Consider the following 16,226-nt stretch of genomic DNA (forward strand, 5'->3'; position numbering starts at 1 on the left):
TTTTTGCTACTCGGCACTGCACTAATTCAACTGATAATTGCGCGGTCATGCAATGCTGCACCCAAACGAAATTTACGTCCTTTTTTTCACACAAATAGAGCTTTCTTTCGGTGGTATTTGATCACCTGTGCGCTTTTTATTTTTCACGCTATAAACAAAATAAAGCCAAAAATTTTGAAGAAAAACTATTTTTTACTTTCAGCTATAAAAAATATATAGTAAACTCAAAGTTGGTTATAAATTTAGGCCAAAATGTATTCTGCTACATGTTTTTGGTAAAAAAAAAATCCCAATAAGTGTATATTGATTGCTTTGTGTGAAAGTTATAGCGTCTATAAACTATGGTATAGATACTGCAATTTACGCCATTTTTTTGCTATACAGCACTGCGCTAGTTTAACGGACAATTGCGCGGTCATGCAATACGGTACATAAATGAAATTTACATCCTTTTTTTCCCCCACAAATTGAGCTTTCTTTCGGTGGTATTTGATTGCCTATGCGGTTTTTATTTTTTGCGCTATAAAAAAAAGGCTGACAATTTTGAGGAGAAAAAACAATATTTTGGACTTTTTGCTATAAAACATGTCCAGTAAAAAAAAATTTAAAAATCAAATTTAGTCATAAATTTCTGACAAAATGCATTCTGCGACATGTCTTTGCTAAAAAAAAACCAAAAAAACCCAATATGTGTAAATTAATTGGTTTACGTGAAAGTTATAGCGTTTACAAATGGCGAGAAAGATACTGGGATTTTTAGGTTTTTTAAATACTAATAATGGCGGCAATCAGCGACTTATGGCGGCGATCAGCGACTTATGGCGGGACTGCGGCGGACATTCTGACACTGGGGGGGTTCTGACTTGGGGTCACTGACATCCCCAGTGACACCAGTACAGTGATCAGTGCACAAAAAAAAACACTGACACTGTACCAATGGCACTGGGGAGGAAGGGGTTAAGTTTATTTTGCAGGGAAGGGTTATCTGTGTGAGGGGGAGTGTTTTACTAGGGGGCGGGGTGTGTACTGCAGGGGGCACGGCTGATCGGGAGAGTGAAACTCTTCTGTCCCGATTAGCTTGTCCTCGAGCTGTCAGGGAAGTGACAGAAAGCACAGCTACTGCAGCTGTGCTCTCTGTCACTGATTGACGCCGATCTCCGGGAGATAGCCGGTAAGGATTGGCTGTGACCCGGCGACTGACATCTGCGGCTGTGATCGGCAGGACAGGTAGAGCGGCGGAGCGCCCCCTACCTGTTTACAAAACACGTGTTTTAAATCGTGGTTTTGCCTGCCCGTGCCACCCTGCCGCCGTATTTCTACAGTGGCAGGGCGGCAAGTGGTTCATTTCCTTTAGATTTACCTTCAGCTATGTAGAGCAAGGACCTTCCTGCCTGCATACAAATCAAAATTGTTTAGGTTTAAACTTGTATTATATGGTTTTTGTAAATCTAAAGGAAAATTGTATAATGTATGGCCAACCTTATCTATAAATCTATGAGAAAAAGGTGCAAAGCATAGTGGTTGCCCATAGCAACCAGTACTATAAAAATTATTACTAACTGTTTTACTTTGCTCAATCTTTCATAAATAGCCACTGTTGGTTAAAGTGGCATTAGCCAAACCATCAAAAAAAAATAAATAAAAATTTTTTATATTGCATTTGTGGTGGCTGTATCAGTATCCTTTTTAGACTTGTTTCCTTTATTTTCGCAAGTAGGTCTGTTATTTTTTTAACAGACCAAGATGTGCAGCAAAATTGTCAGTTAGAGTGCTGAGACAAACCATTTCACATTGAAAGAGGTGTTTACAATGGCCAGATTTTATTTATTTATGTGAAAAAAAACTTGCTGTAACTGCTTAAAAAACATTAGCTGGAATTCAACTTTAATTTGTTAATCAAGTTCAACTAAATCTGCTAGTACATCCAACAGTATCCTATCCCCAAATGGACAATGCTGCTGTCCAAAGGTGTCTCTATTGTTCCTTCATAAAGTGGAGCCACCTTAAGACAGAAAGTGTATAACTGGCTGGACCACCAGATGAAAATAAAGGAGAAAAAGCCTAAAATTTTTAAAAAAATAATGCAGCCACCACATATAATCATTGGTAAGCTGCAATATATTAAATTTTTTGGGGTTTACTTCTGCGTAAAGCAGAACTTCACTCTTGATCAGTGTTGACTATTTGTAATCCTTGTGCTGGTAGTATTAGTAAATAGATAATATATTCTATTTGCTTGTTTTAAACTTTTTTTTTTTTTACATTTTATTTACATACTTCCTGATTTCCATGCTTAGGTAAATGATGTTGTTCATCCCAGGACACATCAGGAGGAGAGGAGGGGTTTTCACAGCTAAGCACGCTCCCCTGCCTACATGCCTGAACTATGGGCAGATGGATTCCATGAAGTAAATGCTACATGAATCATTTGCCCTTACTCAAGTTTCCTGCAGTTAGAAATGCAAGGGATTGCTTTTCAAAGTGATTTCTCAACAAAATAAAGCATGGAGATCTGGATGGATAAATGATTTTCCTCTGAATAGTAAATATTAAATAGCATTTTTTGTTTATGGTGCTTGATGCAGTGTAGATCCCCTTTAACTGCCAGCATGAAGAGCATTTTTCAGAGCTGTGGTCATTTATATTGTTTGTAAACATGTGTTCTCTCTTTTTATAGAGAAGGAACTTCAGGAGGAGGAGCTAAATGAGGAAGCACCAAACAGCCAGATCCATGGAATTGATGTTTCTAATGCTGGAGATGTTGGAATCTTATATGTTGATATGCTGAAATGTAAAACTGATTTAAATTACAGGACTGATTACACCAATTTTCGGTTCCTGCTTTGGAAAGCAATGTCACTGTTTCCTGACCGGGTGGAGCCGAGGTCAAGGGAACTTTCCCCTCTCCTGCTCAGGTTCATAAGGTAAGACTGTATGCTATAAAAAGAGCAGTGTATCACCAGCTCACATTTTGCAACAGTACATGTCTTCTGTATTTCAGTAAATGTTCTGATTTTGATATCGCTCAAAGGGAACAGTATTTAACCAAAAATATTGTGAAGAAATCATTGGTCCATTCATTTATGGATGGGATGGTTAATCAACATGAGAAGTAGTAGAAAGTACAGCAACCAATGGGGGATGTATTATATTTTTAAATACGTGAGCAGGTGAAAGCAGGTTGCCTAAGGCTTCATGCAAACGGGTGTATGAAAATATTCCTATCTATGCTGTGTATTTTAGAAAAAATGCAGCATAAAAAATGGTTGATTGGCATGTGTTGCATGTATGTGCATAAACTCATTCTACTGGCTACAATATTCATATATTCTGCCCATTGTAAGCATGTGTATGTGCATAAATTATGCCAGCAAGCTTCTCTCTGAATGCAGACTTAGGCCATTTTTTTTCTAATGCACCTGCACACTACTCTATAAATCAAGGCTTAATGCCACAATGTACATGGGCATTGGCTGAAGAAAACACTGCAGGATGCCTCCAAAAGCAAGGTTTTTGTGCTCATGTGCATGAGTCTAATTCTTGAGTACTCAGAAGTCCTCTGACATGCAGCAAAAAATCCTTGTTTAGTAAGGCTGTATAAAGTTCAGTCATAGTAGCAATCACTCTTGTATCTGAACGTCGATGACCTATAGTCTGATTAGATGTTGCAATTTACTTCACTTTACATAAAATTGTTGCAAAAGAAATTGTAAGCTTGCATTGGCTGTCACCTGCAATCAGAGGTTTGAAACTTTCATTTGCACATTTGGGCCAGCTTTGACCAGTGCAAGTATGCATGTGCCCTACCTTTGAGATCCCTGTAGAAGCTGGAAATCATGCTAATAGGCATTGCTACTACAGTGATCGCCACTAGCTGCTGGGTCCTGTGCCAAGCGGCTGCCCTGCTACATTATGGAAACGGGGTAGCTTACGTGGCACGGGCAACATTTTTTCTTAATGTATGCAGAGCATTCTGTGATTGGATGAGGTAGAGAGGTGGAAGGTGACATCATGATCTCCATCTCGTCTAATCAGAGAACTTTTTGATTTCATTGAGAAAATGAAAAGTGTTCTATGAATGGCGCCTGTGCCAAGCGGGACCCATAAGATAGCGTCAATCACTTTATTAGCAATGCCTACAAAGTGATTTCAAGCTTCCAGGGGGATCAGCCAGATATCGCACATGCATCTTACATCTTGGACCAAGATGCACCAATGTAACTTTGCAAAAATATTCACCTAGCTTTAAAAGCTTTCAACATTGTGGGAATTCAATATAAGTGCTGTTGCCTCCACACTGCTGAGAATTGGGTTGTGGGAAACCATTGACTACTTTCTCTAGACACTGGTCAGAGTGGCTACCAAGGAAGACTAAACAACAGTTATTATGAAGAGAACTTTCCTTGGCAATCAGACTGTTACTCACCAAGCAGTTAAAAGCTCCTTTGTAGATCTCATTCAGTTGTAAAACTGAGATATGTAATCACTTATACAAATATCTCCATGTTCATTTTTAAATACTATTCTGTCATTGACAAGCATTCAATGAGAAGCATTGTAAAAGTCCTGACATTGCCTTACAGATAGGCAGTGACAAAAGTCATTAAAATGGTTGTAAAGGCAGAATGTTTTTTACCTTCATGCATTCTATGCAGGAAGGTAAAAAAAAGCCGCCTGGGTGCAGCTTCAGTCACCCCTTATACTTACTTGAGCCCCCTCTCAATCCAGCGATGTGCACAGTAGCCTTGGCTGTCCTGGGACTCTCATTCCTCATTGGTTCACACAGCAGCGGAGTGTGAACCAATGAGGAGTGCACTTGCAGTGTACAGTATGTTTGCCTTTAGTAAATCAACCTCCCTGTCTTCAGATCATGTCATTTGGCACCCATATATTTTGATTTCTTTGGGTTCAGAATTTAATAATATTTATGTTATTTGTGATATTATTACTTAATTGTGGATTTTTTTTAATTGGGTAAAGTAGGTGCTTCTTATGTCACATGCTGCTTTTGTTTACTTTTATACTTTTGTTACTTGAGCTTTTTTCTTTATTCATTATTCCCACCTAGAATATTTCTTAATTGGCTTTGGGGCAATGGATGTATCGGTGTCTTTTTAATGTCTTAACGTCATTACCTTTTTAAAGAACTACAGCTAGGCTTCTTTGTATGTGCCAGAGGTCAGTTCTAGCCAGGAGTCTTGTGGTAATATTCATATGATAAGTAAACAGTCTGTTTCAATGCTCCCTTTTAGCAATGAATATTATCCAGCAGACTTTCTAGTAGCCCCCTCCCAGGATCTTCGCAAGAAAGGCAAAGACAATGCAAAGAGTGGAGTTGAGGCAAAAAGTGGAGCTGAAGAAAGTGTCACTCTAGAAGAGGATGCAGTTATGGAAGAGGAAGACAATGCAGAGTCTGACGAACCCTACAATACAGGGTTGCAAACAAAGAAAACAAGAAGAGCTGCCTCAAAGTGAGTCTGAATAAGTTGAATATGTGAGCATTCTGTAATAAAAAGAAAATGATTTATATTAGTACAAATGGTATTTACTGACAAATCTTTAAAGGCTAAGTTCACCTTTTACAAAAGAATAATAATAAATGCACATTTTTGCAGGTAAAAAAAATAATTTAATTTTTTTTGCTCAGGAGCCTGCTAAGCATTGCATCCATAATCCGTAAATAACGGGTGCCATGTCAGGCTTCCTGCAGACACTTGCTACAGATTTCTGCCTGTACCTCTGTATGGGCTTTTGGTTTGAAAGGAATAGGAAGTAGCAATGATCTACCAGAGTGTTCATCAGTGCCCTTTCAGTTCATTGGGAACTACAAGCCGTCTGCCACTGTGGGTGAATAAATGACGCAAATGGCGGTACCCCACACAGCCATGCTTTTTTTTTTAAATATGACAGCAAATGCGGGGAGAGGATCTTCAATCCGCTATCAGAGGGAAGGGTTGTTCGGAGATGTGGCTGGAGGTTTCTGTACATGTTACACCCTATATACGGAGCATTTGATTGGAGTCATAAACACGTTAATTGGCATCCTTTTGGCACCCATCTGAACAAGGCCTAAAGGCGTTATAAATACTGTTGGATGAATCCACCTTGTTTGTCTGGCCAGTCATAGAGGTTGCATGCTGAAAGTGCTTTCTGTTTATTAAGTGATTCTGATCATTCCCCCACCCCAATCACCATGTACCCTACTTTATGCTGTCTCGCCTATGGGCATCAGGGTGAAGGGAGCTCAGTGAACATCCACTGATCCTCTCTTTTAATTGATCATTGATTAAAATGCATTGTTCACATGGTAGAATTGAATTACCATCTTATAACCCCCATAGTTGTCAGTAGAAAGCTAATTTCTTGCTAATGTGACAAAGCCATTGCCTGTGTAGTGTATTCTTTACACAAGTTTCCTAATTTTGAAAATATTAGAGTAGAATTGAAAGTATCATAGTTCTGTCTGTATTTTCTGTAACTGTTTTCAAATTTTGCTTTTAGACCTGTGAGGGAATACTGTATTTTTAGAGATTTTCAAATTGGGTATTGTAGTTTTAGAAACGGTTGTCATTTTTCACATAAGCAGTTTTAAATAATCCCTTTTGCTAGTTCTTCTGCTGTAAGTTGAATATCTAGTGAAAACTTATTGTAATGCATACTTGACTAGAGATTTGTTAAAGGAAGGAACAAGGTATTTTATTTCCTTTTATGTTAACAAGAATTCAACCTCAAGGACCTCTTCATCAAAATCAAAAGGTGCTTAAAAGAAAGGATTTGCTTAGTTGAAGTTAAAATAAAATATTACTTGTGTTATTATTCGGATCTATATAGACCCTTTTTTTTATTTCTTTGCGGCAGAGTCTTTATACATAAGGGGCTGTGGGAGTAGCATTACATTATCCTTACTGGTTTTTCTCACCATTTTCACATTCAGAATATCAGTCTTTATTTACCACGTACATAAAACCTTTTTTGGCCCACATGCTGCCTTCTCAATCCTTTCTTGTAGTCCTCAGCCAGTTCAGAAAGTTAATATGACTCAAAGTTATGGAGTCTTCATTTCCTCACAACTAAATGCTTCATGTTATCCCCTTTCCCTTAACCTCTTTCTTGGGTCTAGACATTATAAGTTACAGCTATTACTATAATGTTCATTTTGGAAGTGTTCTCTTTTTCTGGACTTAAGTAGGTGCAGTATCTTTTATCAGTATACATACAGACATTTATAATTTGCTAGATGCATGTGACTGCCAGTCTTTTTACCAGCCCACATTACGGGTGGCCATAACTTGATTTCTGCAAATGTCAAAGCAAAGGCAGTCGCACTCTTGTAGCATATCTGTACTAGTTATGTGTTACTCACATGCATGAATTTTATGAACCAGTATCATAGGGATTCACGAACAGCGGTGTTGGTTTTCTTCGTAATATAATTTAAGTAAAAAAGTTAGGTTCAGTGGAATACAAAAAAAAATATATATATATATACTGGACTATCATGTAAACTAACTTTTAGCCAAATTCTGGCATATATTTACAAAATTACTTTTTACTTACAGACAGCTCATTGAACACCTGAAAGTATTTTCAAGGTTTTCCAATCCGCGTGCTTTGTTCTTGGAGCCCAAGTTACATGACCTCTATACTCAGGTATTCAGTTTGGCAAGTTCAAATGGAAAACATATGGGTTTGTTGTCATCTATCCCAGTAGTTTCCAATTTCAGTTCTCAAGGACCTCCAACAGGCCATACTTTGGGAATTTCTCTTAGATAAAATAGCTATTAAAGCACCAGTGCGAGGTGAAATAAATCCTGAAAACATGACTTGTGGGAGGGTACTTGAGGAATGAGGTTGGAGACCACTGGTTTTCTCCATTATACCTTTTGTTTTAATATAGTTTTTTTATCATTTGCAAATGCTAATAAAGTACATGTTTATTGTTTAGAAAATAAAGTGCAACTTAAGTAAAGTCTGTGGAGGCATCAGCAAAGAACTAGCTTAAAATGAGAATAGTTATAAACAGTTTTTAATATACCAGTTTTGAATATGTGCCCGTAGGCATTAGGTGACAGTCTTTCCATATGGCTTTTTTGGCCAAAGTGGGTACTAATCAGTTGTCCACTGGGCAGTACACAGCAGCTCTGAATGACTGTTCTCTTGAAACCCTTCCTAGTGTGTGGGTGAAGAAAACCTGTCTCCACACAGGGTCAGTGTGGTCATTCTCTTTGCCTTGAGTTTTCCCATCCTGGGTGCTCTGTGGGGTTCTCAGGTGGGTGAACGAATTGGTAAGAGGAGTCACTGCAAAAAAAGCTCATCGGTAGTTCGAGTGGCAGAGGTACTCAAAGTGGTTATTCAAAGGATAGGGACAAGTTGTCTGCTTTAGTAAAACATCCAATTACTTTATTTCACTGAATAAAACGTGTTTTGTGGCATTAAATTGCCACTTCCTCAGTTCAAAGTGATAAAATTGATGTCCATGGGTAAAAAGTAGCCATAGGGTACAGCAGGTATTTAATATAACTCAGAAACTTAAAACCTATCAAAAGCAATTAAATATGCGAGGGAGAAGTGTGCAAAGGATAAAATAAATGTGGCGGTCGGGAAGTTTCTAATATATACACTATATTACCAAAAGTATTGGGACACCCCTCCAAATCTCAGGTGTTCCAATCACTTCCATGGCCACAGGTGTATAAAATCAAGTACCTTGCCATGCAGACTGCTTCTACAAACATTTCCGAAAGAATGGGTCACACTCCGGAGCTCAGTGAATTCAAGCATGGCAATCTGTGCTATGAGTCCATCCATGAAATTTCCTTGTTACTAAATATTCCACAGTCAACTGAATGACAGAGCAGGGTCAGCGCATGTTGAAGCACGCAATGCACAGAAGTGTCACCAACTGTCTGCAGAGTCATTAGCTAAAGACCTCCAAACTTTGTGTGGCTTTCAGATTAGCACAACAGCAGTGCATAGAAAGCTTCATGGAATGGGTTCCATGGCCGAGCAGCTGCATCCAAGCCTTACATCACCAAGTGCAATGCAAAGCATCGGATGCAGTGGTGTAAAGCACGCCACCACTGGACTCTAGAGCAGTGGAGACGTGTTCTCTGGAGTGACGAATCGCACTTCTCTGTCTAGCAATCCGATGGGCGTTCCTGGGTTTGGTGGTTGCCAGGGGAACGGTACTTGCCTGACTGCATTGTGCCAAATGGAAAGTTTGGTAGAAGGGAGATTATGGTGGGGGGCTGTTTTTCAGGGGTTGGGCTTGGCCCCTTAGTTCCAGTGAAAGGAGCTCTTAAGGTGTCCGCATGCCAAGACATTTTGGACAATTTCATGCTCCCAACTTTGTGGGAATAGTTTGGGGATGGCCCCTTCCTGTTCCAACATGATTGCACACCAGTACACAAAGCAAGGTCCATAAAGACATGGATGAGCAAGTTTGGAGTGGAGGAAGTTGACTGGCCTGCACAGAGTCCTGACCTCAACCCAATAGAACACCTTTGGGATGAATTAGAACAGAGACTGCGAGCCAGGTTTCTTGTCCGACATCAGCGCCTGACCTCACAAATACACTTCTGGAAGAATGGTCAAACATTCCCATAGACACACTCCTAAACCTTATGGACAGCCTTCCCAGAAGAGTTGAACCTGTTATAGCTGCAAAGGGTGGGCCAACTCAATATTGAACCCTACGGACTAAGACTGGAATGCCATTAAAGTTCATGTGCGTGTAAAGGCAGGCGTCCCAGTACTTTTGGCAATATACTGCATCTCTAAATTCCTGATTACTACATTAATTTTATTATTTGCACTCTTCTCGCTCGCACATTTGATTGCTTTCGATATGTTTGAGGTTTCTTTGACTGTGCTGTATTTTAAATTACCTATGACAACTTTTTAGCCACGGACGCCAATTTTATCACCTTGAATTGAAGAAGTGGCAGTTTAAAGCAAAACACATTTTATTCAGTGAAAAAAGTAATTAGATGTTTTACTGAAGCAGACGACTTGTGCCTATCCTTTGAATAACTACTTAGGATGCCTCTGCCAACCAAAATTCCGACTGGCTTGTTTTGCGCTGACTCCTCTTACTTATTCATGAGAAAGGTCTGACTAGACGGCAGTGCAGTTCCTCCCATCCACCTGGCTTGAAGAGCAAGTACATCACTTCAAAAGTGACATCTCTGGGCCCAAGTCGACACGCCCACCAGCTGGTCATACAGTGTGAACAAGGGGCTTCTTGGTCACATGACTGCAAAGAAATACAAACAAGGTACAATATGTTGATTTTAATGCAAGCCTTTTCTTTCACTCTAAAGCTGAACTCCCAGGCAAATAACTAAATAAACAGATGAATAATATATAGTGGAGCCATTTTACATGCCAAATGTTTTGCATTATTGTCCATTTAGTCCACATGACACTATTGTTACATTTTATGGAATACAGTAGTGACACCTCCCTGCCTTCTTGATTGGACAGTGAAGGAATTAATTAATGAGGTTAAATCTCTGTTAACTTTGCTTTCTCCTCCTGGCAGCTTGTTCTTTATCAATAGATTGGCATGGTGCACACCTGGTGCTGAACCTGTTTTGAATGCTGCTGTACATCAGATTGCAAAATGAATAAAATTAAAGTGCTAAAGGCAAAAGGTCTTTTACCTTCATGCATTCTATGCATGAAGGTAAAAAATCTTCTAGGGTCAGCTCCCCCCAAGCACCCCCAATACTTACCCAAGCCCCATCTCGATCCAGTGATGTGCATGAGAGCCGGGTCTCTCCCGGGTCCTTCTTTCCTCATTAGCTCCCACAACAGCGGGAGCAATTGGCTCCTGCTACTTTCAATCACAACCAGTGAGCCAGTGAGGCGGGACTTGGGGGTTGGGCCGAGCCACACTCTTATGTGTGAATGGACAGTGTCCATTCACAAAAGCATGGCTCGGGAGCGGGTTTGCATCAGTGACCCAATAGCAAGAGGTTTGCTATTGGGGGAACTCGGCAGGGGGGAGGAGCCAGGACCGCCAGCAGGGGCTGGTCTATGCAAAACCATTGCAAAAAGCAGGTAAGTATAACATCTTTGATATAAAAAAAAAAATTCAACCTTTAGAATCCCTTTAAGTCAAATCCATGTGCAAGTTTCATTTACAAAATATATGTACCATTTTTATAAATGAATGTATAATTTTTTTTCCTGGTGACATCTTTAACACTTGCACATGGAGATAAGCACATGCCCATTCCGGTGGAATAGGTAAATGTCCAATTTAGACATTTCTATAAGTCCCTTTTGAGCACTAATTAAAAATGGATATTGAATCTTTCAGTATATTATCCATATCAAACTTAGTCCTATCACACCTCTAAGTTAACCTAGTGTTTCTTAGTCTAGGACCTCAGGAGAGCCTGACGGTCATAGCTGGTTGGGTTAATTAGCAACATCTCAAAAGAAGCAAACTGAAGATTATGCCTGAATTTTATCTGTTGTGAAGAGCTGGAAAACATGGCCTTTTTACAGACCCTGAATATTGCTTTGGGAAAGGCTGAGTTAATGTATATGTGTTTCTGTAATAGTTTAGGTTTTATAACTTTATAATCCATACTACTGTTTGTCTTTTATAACTAAACTGCCCTATAAACCTAATGGCATGTGCACAATTTAGTTGCCCTGCTGTTTTCTAGTTTAATGACTTTTTGGAATGTCGGTTGTTGTGTACCTTGTTACATACATTACACTTCTGCAGTTGTTTATTTATCATAGGTTATTATACTGTATGTAAGCCATGAAAAATATAAAATTGCATTAATTTAAAGGGAGATCACACTGTAATGTAATAGTGGGCTTCTGTTTCACAACCACTTCTGTAATAAAGAAGATTTTTTTTGTAAACATGTACTTGCAATATTGATATATTAATTGAATGTGTGTTGTAATATATTGGAATCCAATTTTGCATCTCAACCTACAGTTTGCATTTCTAAGTTGTACTCTATAGCAGGACTCATTCCCACTGTTTTACATTTTCTCTGCAGCTTTATACTGCAGATTTGGACAGACAAATTATAAAACTTTTATCTGCATTAAGCCTTGGTTCACACTGGATCCGAGTTGAAGTTGCACGATTTCAAAATTTCATGTCAGTGCGACTTCAGGCATAGATGTCTATGCAAGTTGCACCTGAAATCACAAAAAGTAGTGCAGGAACTACTATTGAAATTGGTGCAAAATTAGAACGGTTTGATTGCGGACAATACGGTGCGACTTGTCATGCGATTTGAAACTGTCAAATCACATGACAAGTAGCACCAGTGTGAACCAAGGCTGACAGTAGAAAATACATTGTATTACCTTCAAAGGATAGCACTTTATTAATCAATGTGGCAAAGCTTATTTTGATTATTGTATTTTTAAGGTTGAAAGGGTTTGTGTTCCTTTATCCACATTTGATTTGGTCAGTGAAAGTAAATGAGTCAGTAATTGGTGACGTTCTATGTTACTGTAGTGAGTAACATATTCTACGTCTGGAATGAGTTTGTCCAGATATAATGTAGGAATAATTATGTATTTTAAGTCTGAATATTGTCTTTCTCTCGCTCTTTAGTTATTGTGTCATCAAGATCAGAATGTACAGAAAGTTGCACTGGATTGTGTGCTGAGCTACAAACACCCCCATATACTTCCCTATAAGTAATTACCTTTTTTTACTTTATTAGTTGTATGGTAAATTTCAACAAATTGTTTCTGTTGCTTTAAAGAAATGTATATTGAGATAAATGTAGTGGCTGCCTTGGCTAACCTCCTTCTAAGAATACTAGTTGGCCTTCTCTGGCATTGATATTTTCGGTTTCACTGACCCAGAACATAAAGGAAGATTAGAAATTCAGAGTGAAGTTAGAACTCCCAATCTGCAACGTGCTTCAGATATTATTGTGGCCATTGGATCAGGATGAGAGCCAGACTCCAATTTTCCTGTCCTTTTAAAGATCAGTTAAGATTGCTGTAGACATGAAGTGAAGATCTCATCCTCTCTTTCCATTGAAAGCTTGGTAAACTTATATACGCTGCTCAAAAAATTTAAAGAACACTTTGAAAACACATAAGATCTCAATGGGGAAAAATATCATGCTGGATATCTATACTGATATGGACTGGGTAATGTGTTAGGAACGTAAGGATGCCCCATTGTTTGAAGGAAATGAAAATTATCAGCCTACAGAGGACTGAATTCAAAGCCCCCCGAAAATCACAGTGAAAAATGTATGTAGCAGGCTAGTCCATTTTTGCTGAAATTTCATTGTAGCAACTCAAAATGGTAGTTTGTATGGCCCCCATGTGCTTGACACGATGGATGGTGTCCTGGGGTATTTCCTCCCAGTTCTGGACCAGGGCATCATTGAGCTCCTGGACAGTGTGAGGTGAAACCTTGCAGCATTGGATGGACAGAAACATGTTATCCCAGAGGTGTTCTATTGGATTTAGGGCAGGCGAGTGTGGAGTACATTCAATGGTATCAATTCCTTCATCCTCCAGAAACTGCCTGCATACTCTCGCCACATGAGGCTGGGCATTGTCGTGCACCAGGAGGAACTCGGAACCCACTGCACCAGCGTAGGGTCTGACAGTGGGTTCAAGGATTTCATCCTGATACCTAATGGCATTTAGGGTGCCATTGTCTAGCCTGTAGAGATCTGTGAGTCCCTCCATGGGTATGCCTCCTCAGACCATCACTGACCCACCACCAAACAAGTCATGCTACAAGAAGCATAACATTCTCCACAACTTCTCCGGACCCTTTCACGTCTGTCATATGTGCTCAGGGTGAACCTGCTCTCATCTGTGAAAAGCACAGGGCACCAATGGTGGACCTGCCAATTCTGGTGTTCAATGGTAAATGTCAATCGAGCTCTATGGTACCGGGCAATGAGCATAGGGCCTACTAGAGGATGTCGGGCCCTCAGGCCACCCTCATGAAGTGTGTTTCTGATTGTTTGGTCAGAGACATTCACACCAGTGGACTGCTGTAGGTCATTTTGTAGGGCTCTGGCAGTGCTCATCCTGTTCCTCCTTGCACAAAAGAGCAGACACCAGTCCTGCTGATGTGTTAAGGACCTTCTACGGCCCTCTCCAGCTCTCCTAGAGTAACTGCTTGTCTCCTGGGATCTCCTCCATTCTCTTGAGACTGTGCTGGCAGACACAGCAAACCTTCTGGCAATGGCACATAATGATGTGCTATCCTGAAGGAGTTTGACTGCCTGTGCAACCTCTGTAGGGTCAAAGTATCATCTCATGCTATCAGTAGTGACACTGACCCTAGCCAAATGTAAAACTAGTGAAAAACAGTCAGACAAGATGAGTAGGGAAAAAACTGTCAGTGGCCTCCTCCTGTAAAACCATTCCTGTTTTGGGGGTCGTCTCATTGCTTCCCATCTAGTGCACCTGTTGTTAATTTCATTAACACCAAAGCAGCTGAAATTGATTAACAACTCCCTCTGCTACTTAACCGTCCAGATCAATATCCCAGGAGTTTAATTGACTTGATGCTATACTCTGATTAAAAAGTGTTCCTTTAATTTTTGAGCAGTTTTTTTTGTTTTATCATTCATCTGTGTCCCATTGAGAAAGCTTCACTTCTTGTACTCTAGACATAGTAGGAACTGAGGAGATATCACACCAAAGTAAGGAAAATTCTCTGCTTAGTTTATCAGAAACAAATGTCTCCATTGAAAGGTCTATGTTTTATTCCAGTTATGGAAAATGGAATTTCCCTTTTCATCAGAGTGACAGGGGTCCCCTAGACACAAAAAAATTTGGATTTAGATATACTTTAAGGGTGTCAGATATCCCTGAGGACTGAATATCATACTAATTTATTCTGTTTGTTTTCAACAATTTGTAGGGAAAATTTACAACGGCTTCTGGAAGACAAAAGCTTTAAGGAGGAAATTGTAAATTTCAGTATTTCAGAAGAGAATGCAATAGTAAAGCCAATGCACAGAAGTGATCTAATTCCTGTGCTTTTGAGGTATGTATTTAATAATTGCATGAAGAAACATAACCACCAGCTGTAGAAATGTCTTTATAATAGCCCTCAGGTTGCTAAAGTGTTCCCTGCAATTCTGGATGGACTAATGATGCTAGTGAATGAATCAGTGGTAGACAATGCCATTAGTATGCTTGATGCTGTTGCTATTTGAATGGAATGCAATGCGGTTTGGCAGTCTGGTTCCACTACCAATAACCCCATAATAATATTATTGGTGCCAATAACAAGATGGGTATCAATAACTGGGTAAAATATATCTAGAATACATGCTAGTCTGGTACTTTTGAAAAACGGTATCCATTTACAAACCTGTTTTGAGTAATCAGGGGTGTTTATATACTTTGTTACATGAAGACTTTAGAAATGCTTTTAGCTGTATCCAAAAATCATAATTACTGTATAAGCACAATTGGCACTGGAAAATTGTGTTGTAACTGTAAATGTTTTTGGTTTAATGTGTTTTACATTTTTTTAAGAATATTGTATGGCCGCATGAGAAGCAAAACTGGCAGTAAAACACAAGGCAGGTCAGCTGCAGGAACTCGTATGTCTATAGTTCTTCGATTCATAGCAGGCTCGCTGCCTGATGAGATCCGAATGTTCCTAGATCTTCTGTATGAGCCAGTGAAGCATCTAAAGGATGGTATGTTATTCTGTAATTAATACTCATTTGGTGCATATGCGCTTCTATTTCTCAAGTCAGATAAAAGTCAACCAACAAGATGACGTTTCAAATGTTTATAGGTGTAGCTGAACTCTGGGTATAAAAAATTCATTTAAATATATTCCTCAATAACCATGAAGAAAATAAATCCAATTTGTGTGAACTAAATGCCTTTGCTAACCCAATTATTAGCTTGTAAAAGAAGTGCCGATTCCATCACCGTGCTGCATATAGCCTGTGCAGAGAGCAGAACTGTAGTGGGGGGACTTGGCAGGTCCACTCATTACAGTCACCTTGCACAAGATGAGAGAACAACATTTTTGGATCACTGGTCAGGTCTGAAAGAAATACACAAAACGCACCAAGATTAAAGTAAGAGTACACATGCTTCTTGTATTTAGACAATAATTTGTTTACCCTAGAGTTCAGCTTTAAGCTAGCTATTCAGCTGCAATCAGTTTCTATAAATAGCTGAATGTTAATACGAATTGGTTGTATAATTATCTGGCCGATATTCTG

General features: G+C 39.4%; 1 protein-coding gene across 1 annotated transcript in view; it reads left to right on the forward strand.

The window, feature by feature from the left end:
* Positions 1-16,226, forward strand: part of UTP20 (UTP20 small subunit processome component) — a 134,743-nt gene that overhangs the window by 49,471 nt on the left and 69,046 nt on the right. Inside the window, exons 21-26 of the mRNA XM_089694285.1 lie at positions 2,678-2,924; positions 5,253-5,471; positions 7,560-7,650; positions 12,602-12,687; positions 14,897-15,022; positions 15,520-15,686. Of these exons, the coding sequence (XP_089550411.1) occupies positions 2,678-2,924; positions 5,253-5,471; positions 7,560-7,650; positions 12,602-12,687; positions 14,897-15,022; positions 15,520-15,686 (936 nt within the window). The remainder of the gene's footprint in view (positions 1-2,677; positions 2,925-5,252; positions 5,472-7,559; positions 7,651-12,601; positions 12,688-14,896; positions 15,023-15,519; positions 15,687-16,226) is intronic.

This window comes from Staurois parvus, unplaced genomic scaffold, assembly GCF_062004578.1.
Source record: "Staurois parvus isolate SC_StPar_1 unplaced genomic scaffold, SC_StPar_1.0 ptg000025l, whole genome shotgun sequence".
In the NCBI taxonomy this organism is placed as follows: Eukaryota; Metazoa; Chordata; class Amphibia; order Anura; family Ranidae; genus Staurois; species Staurois parvus.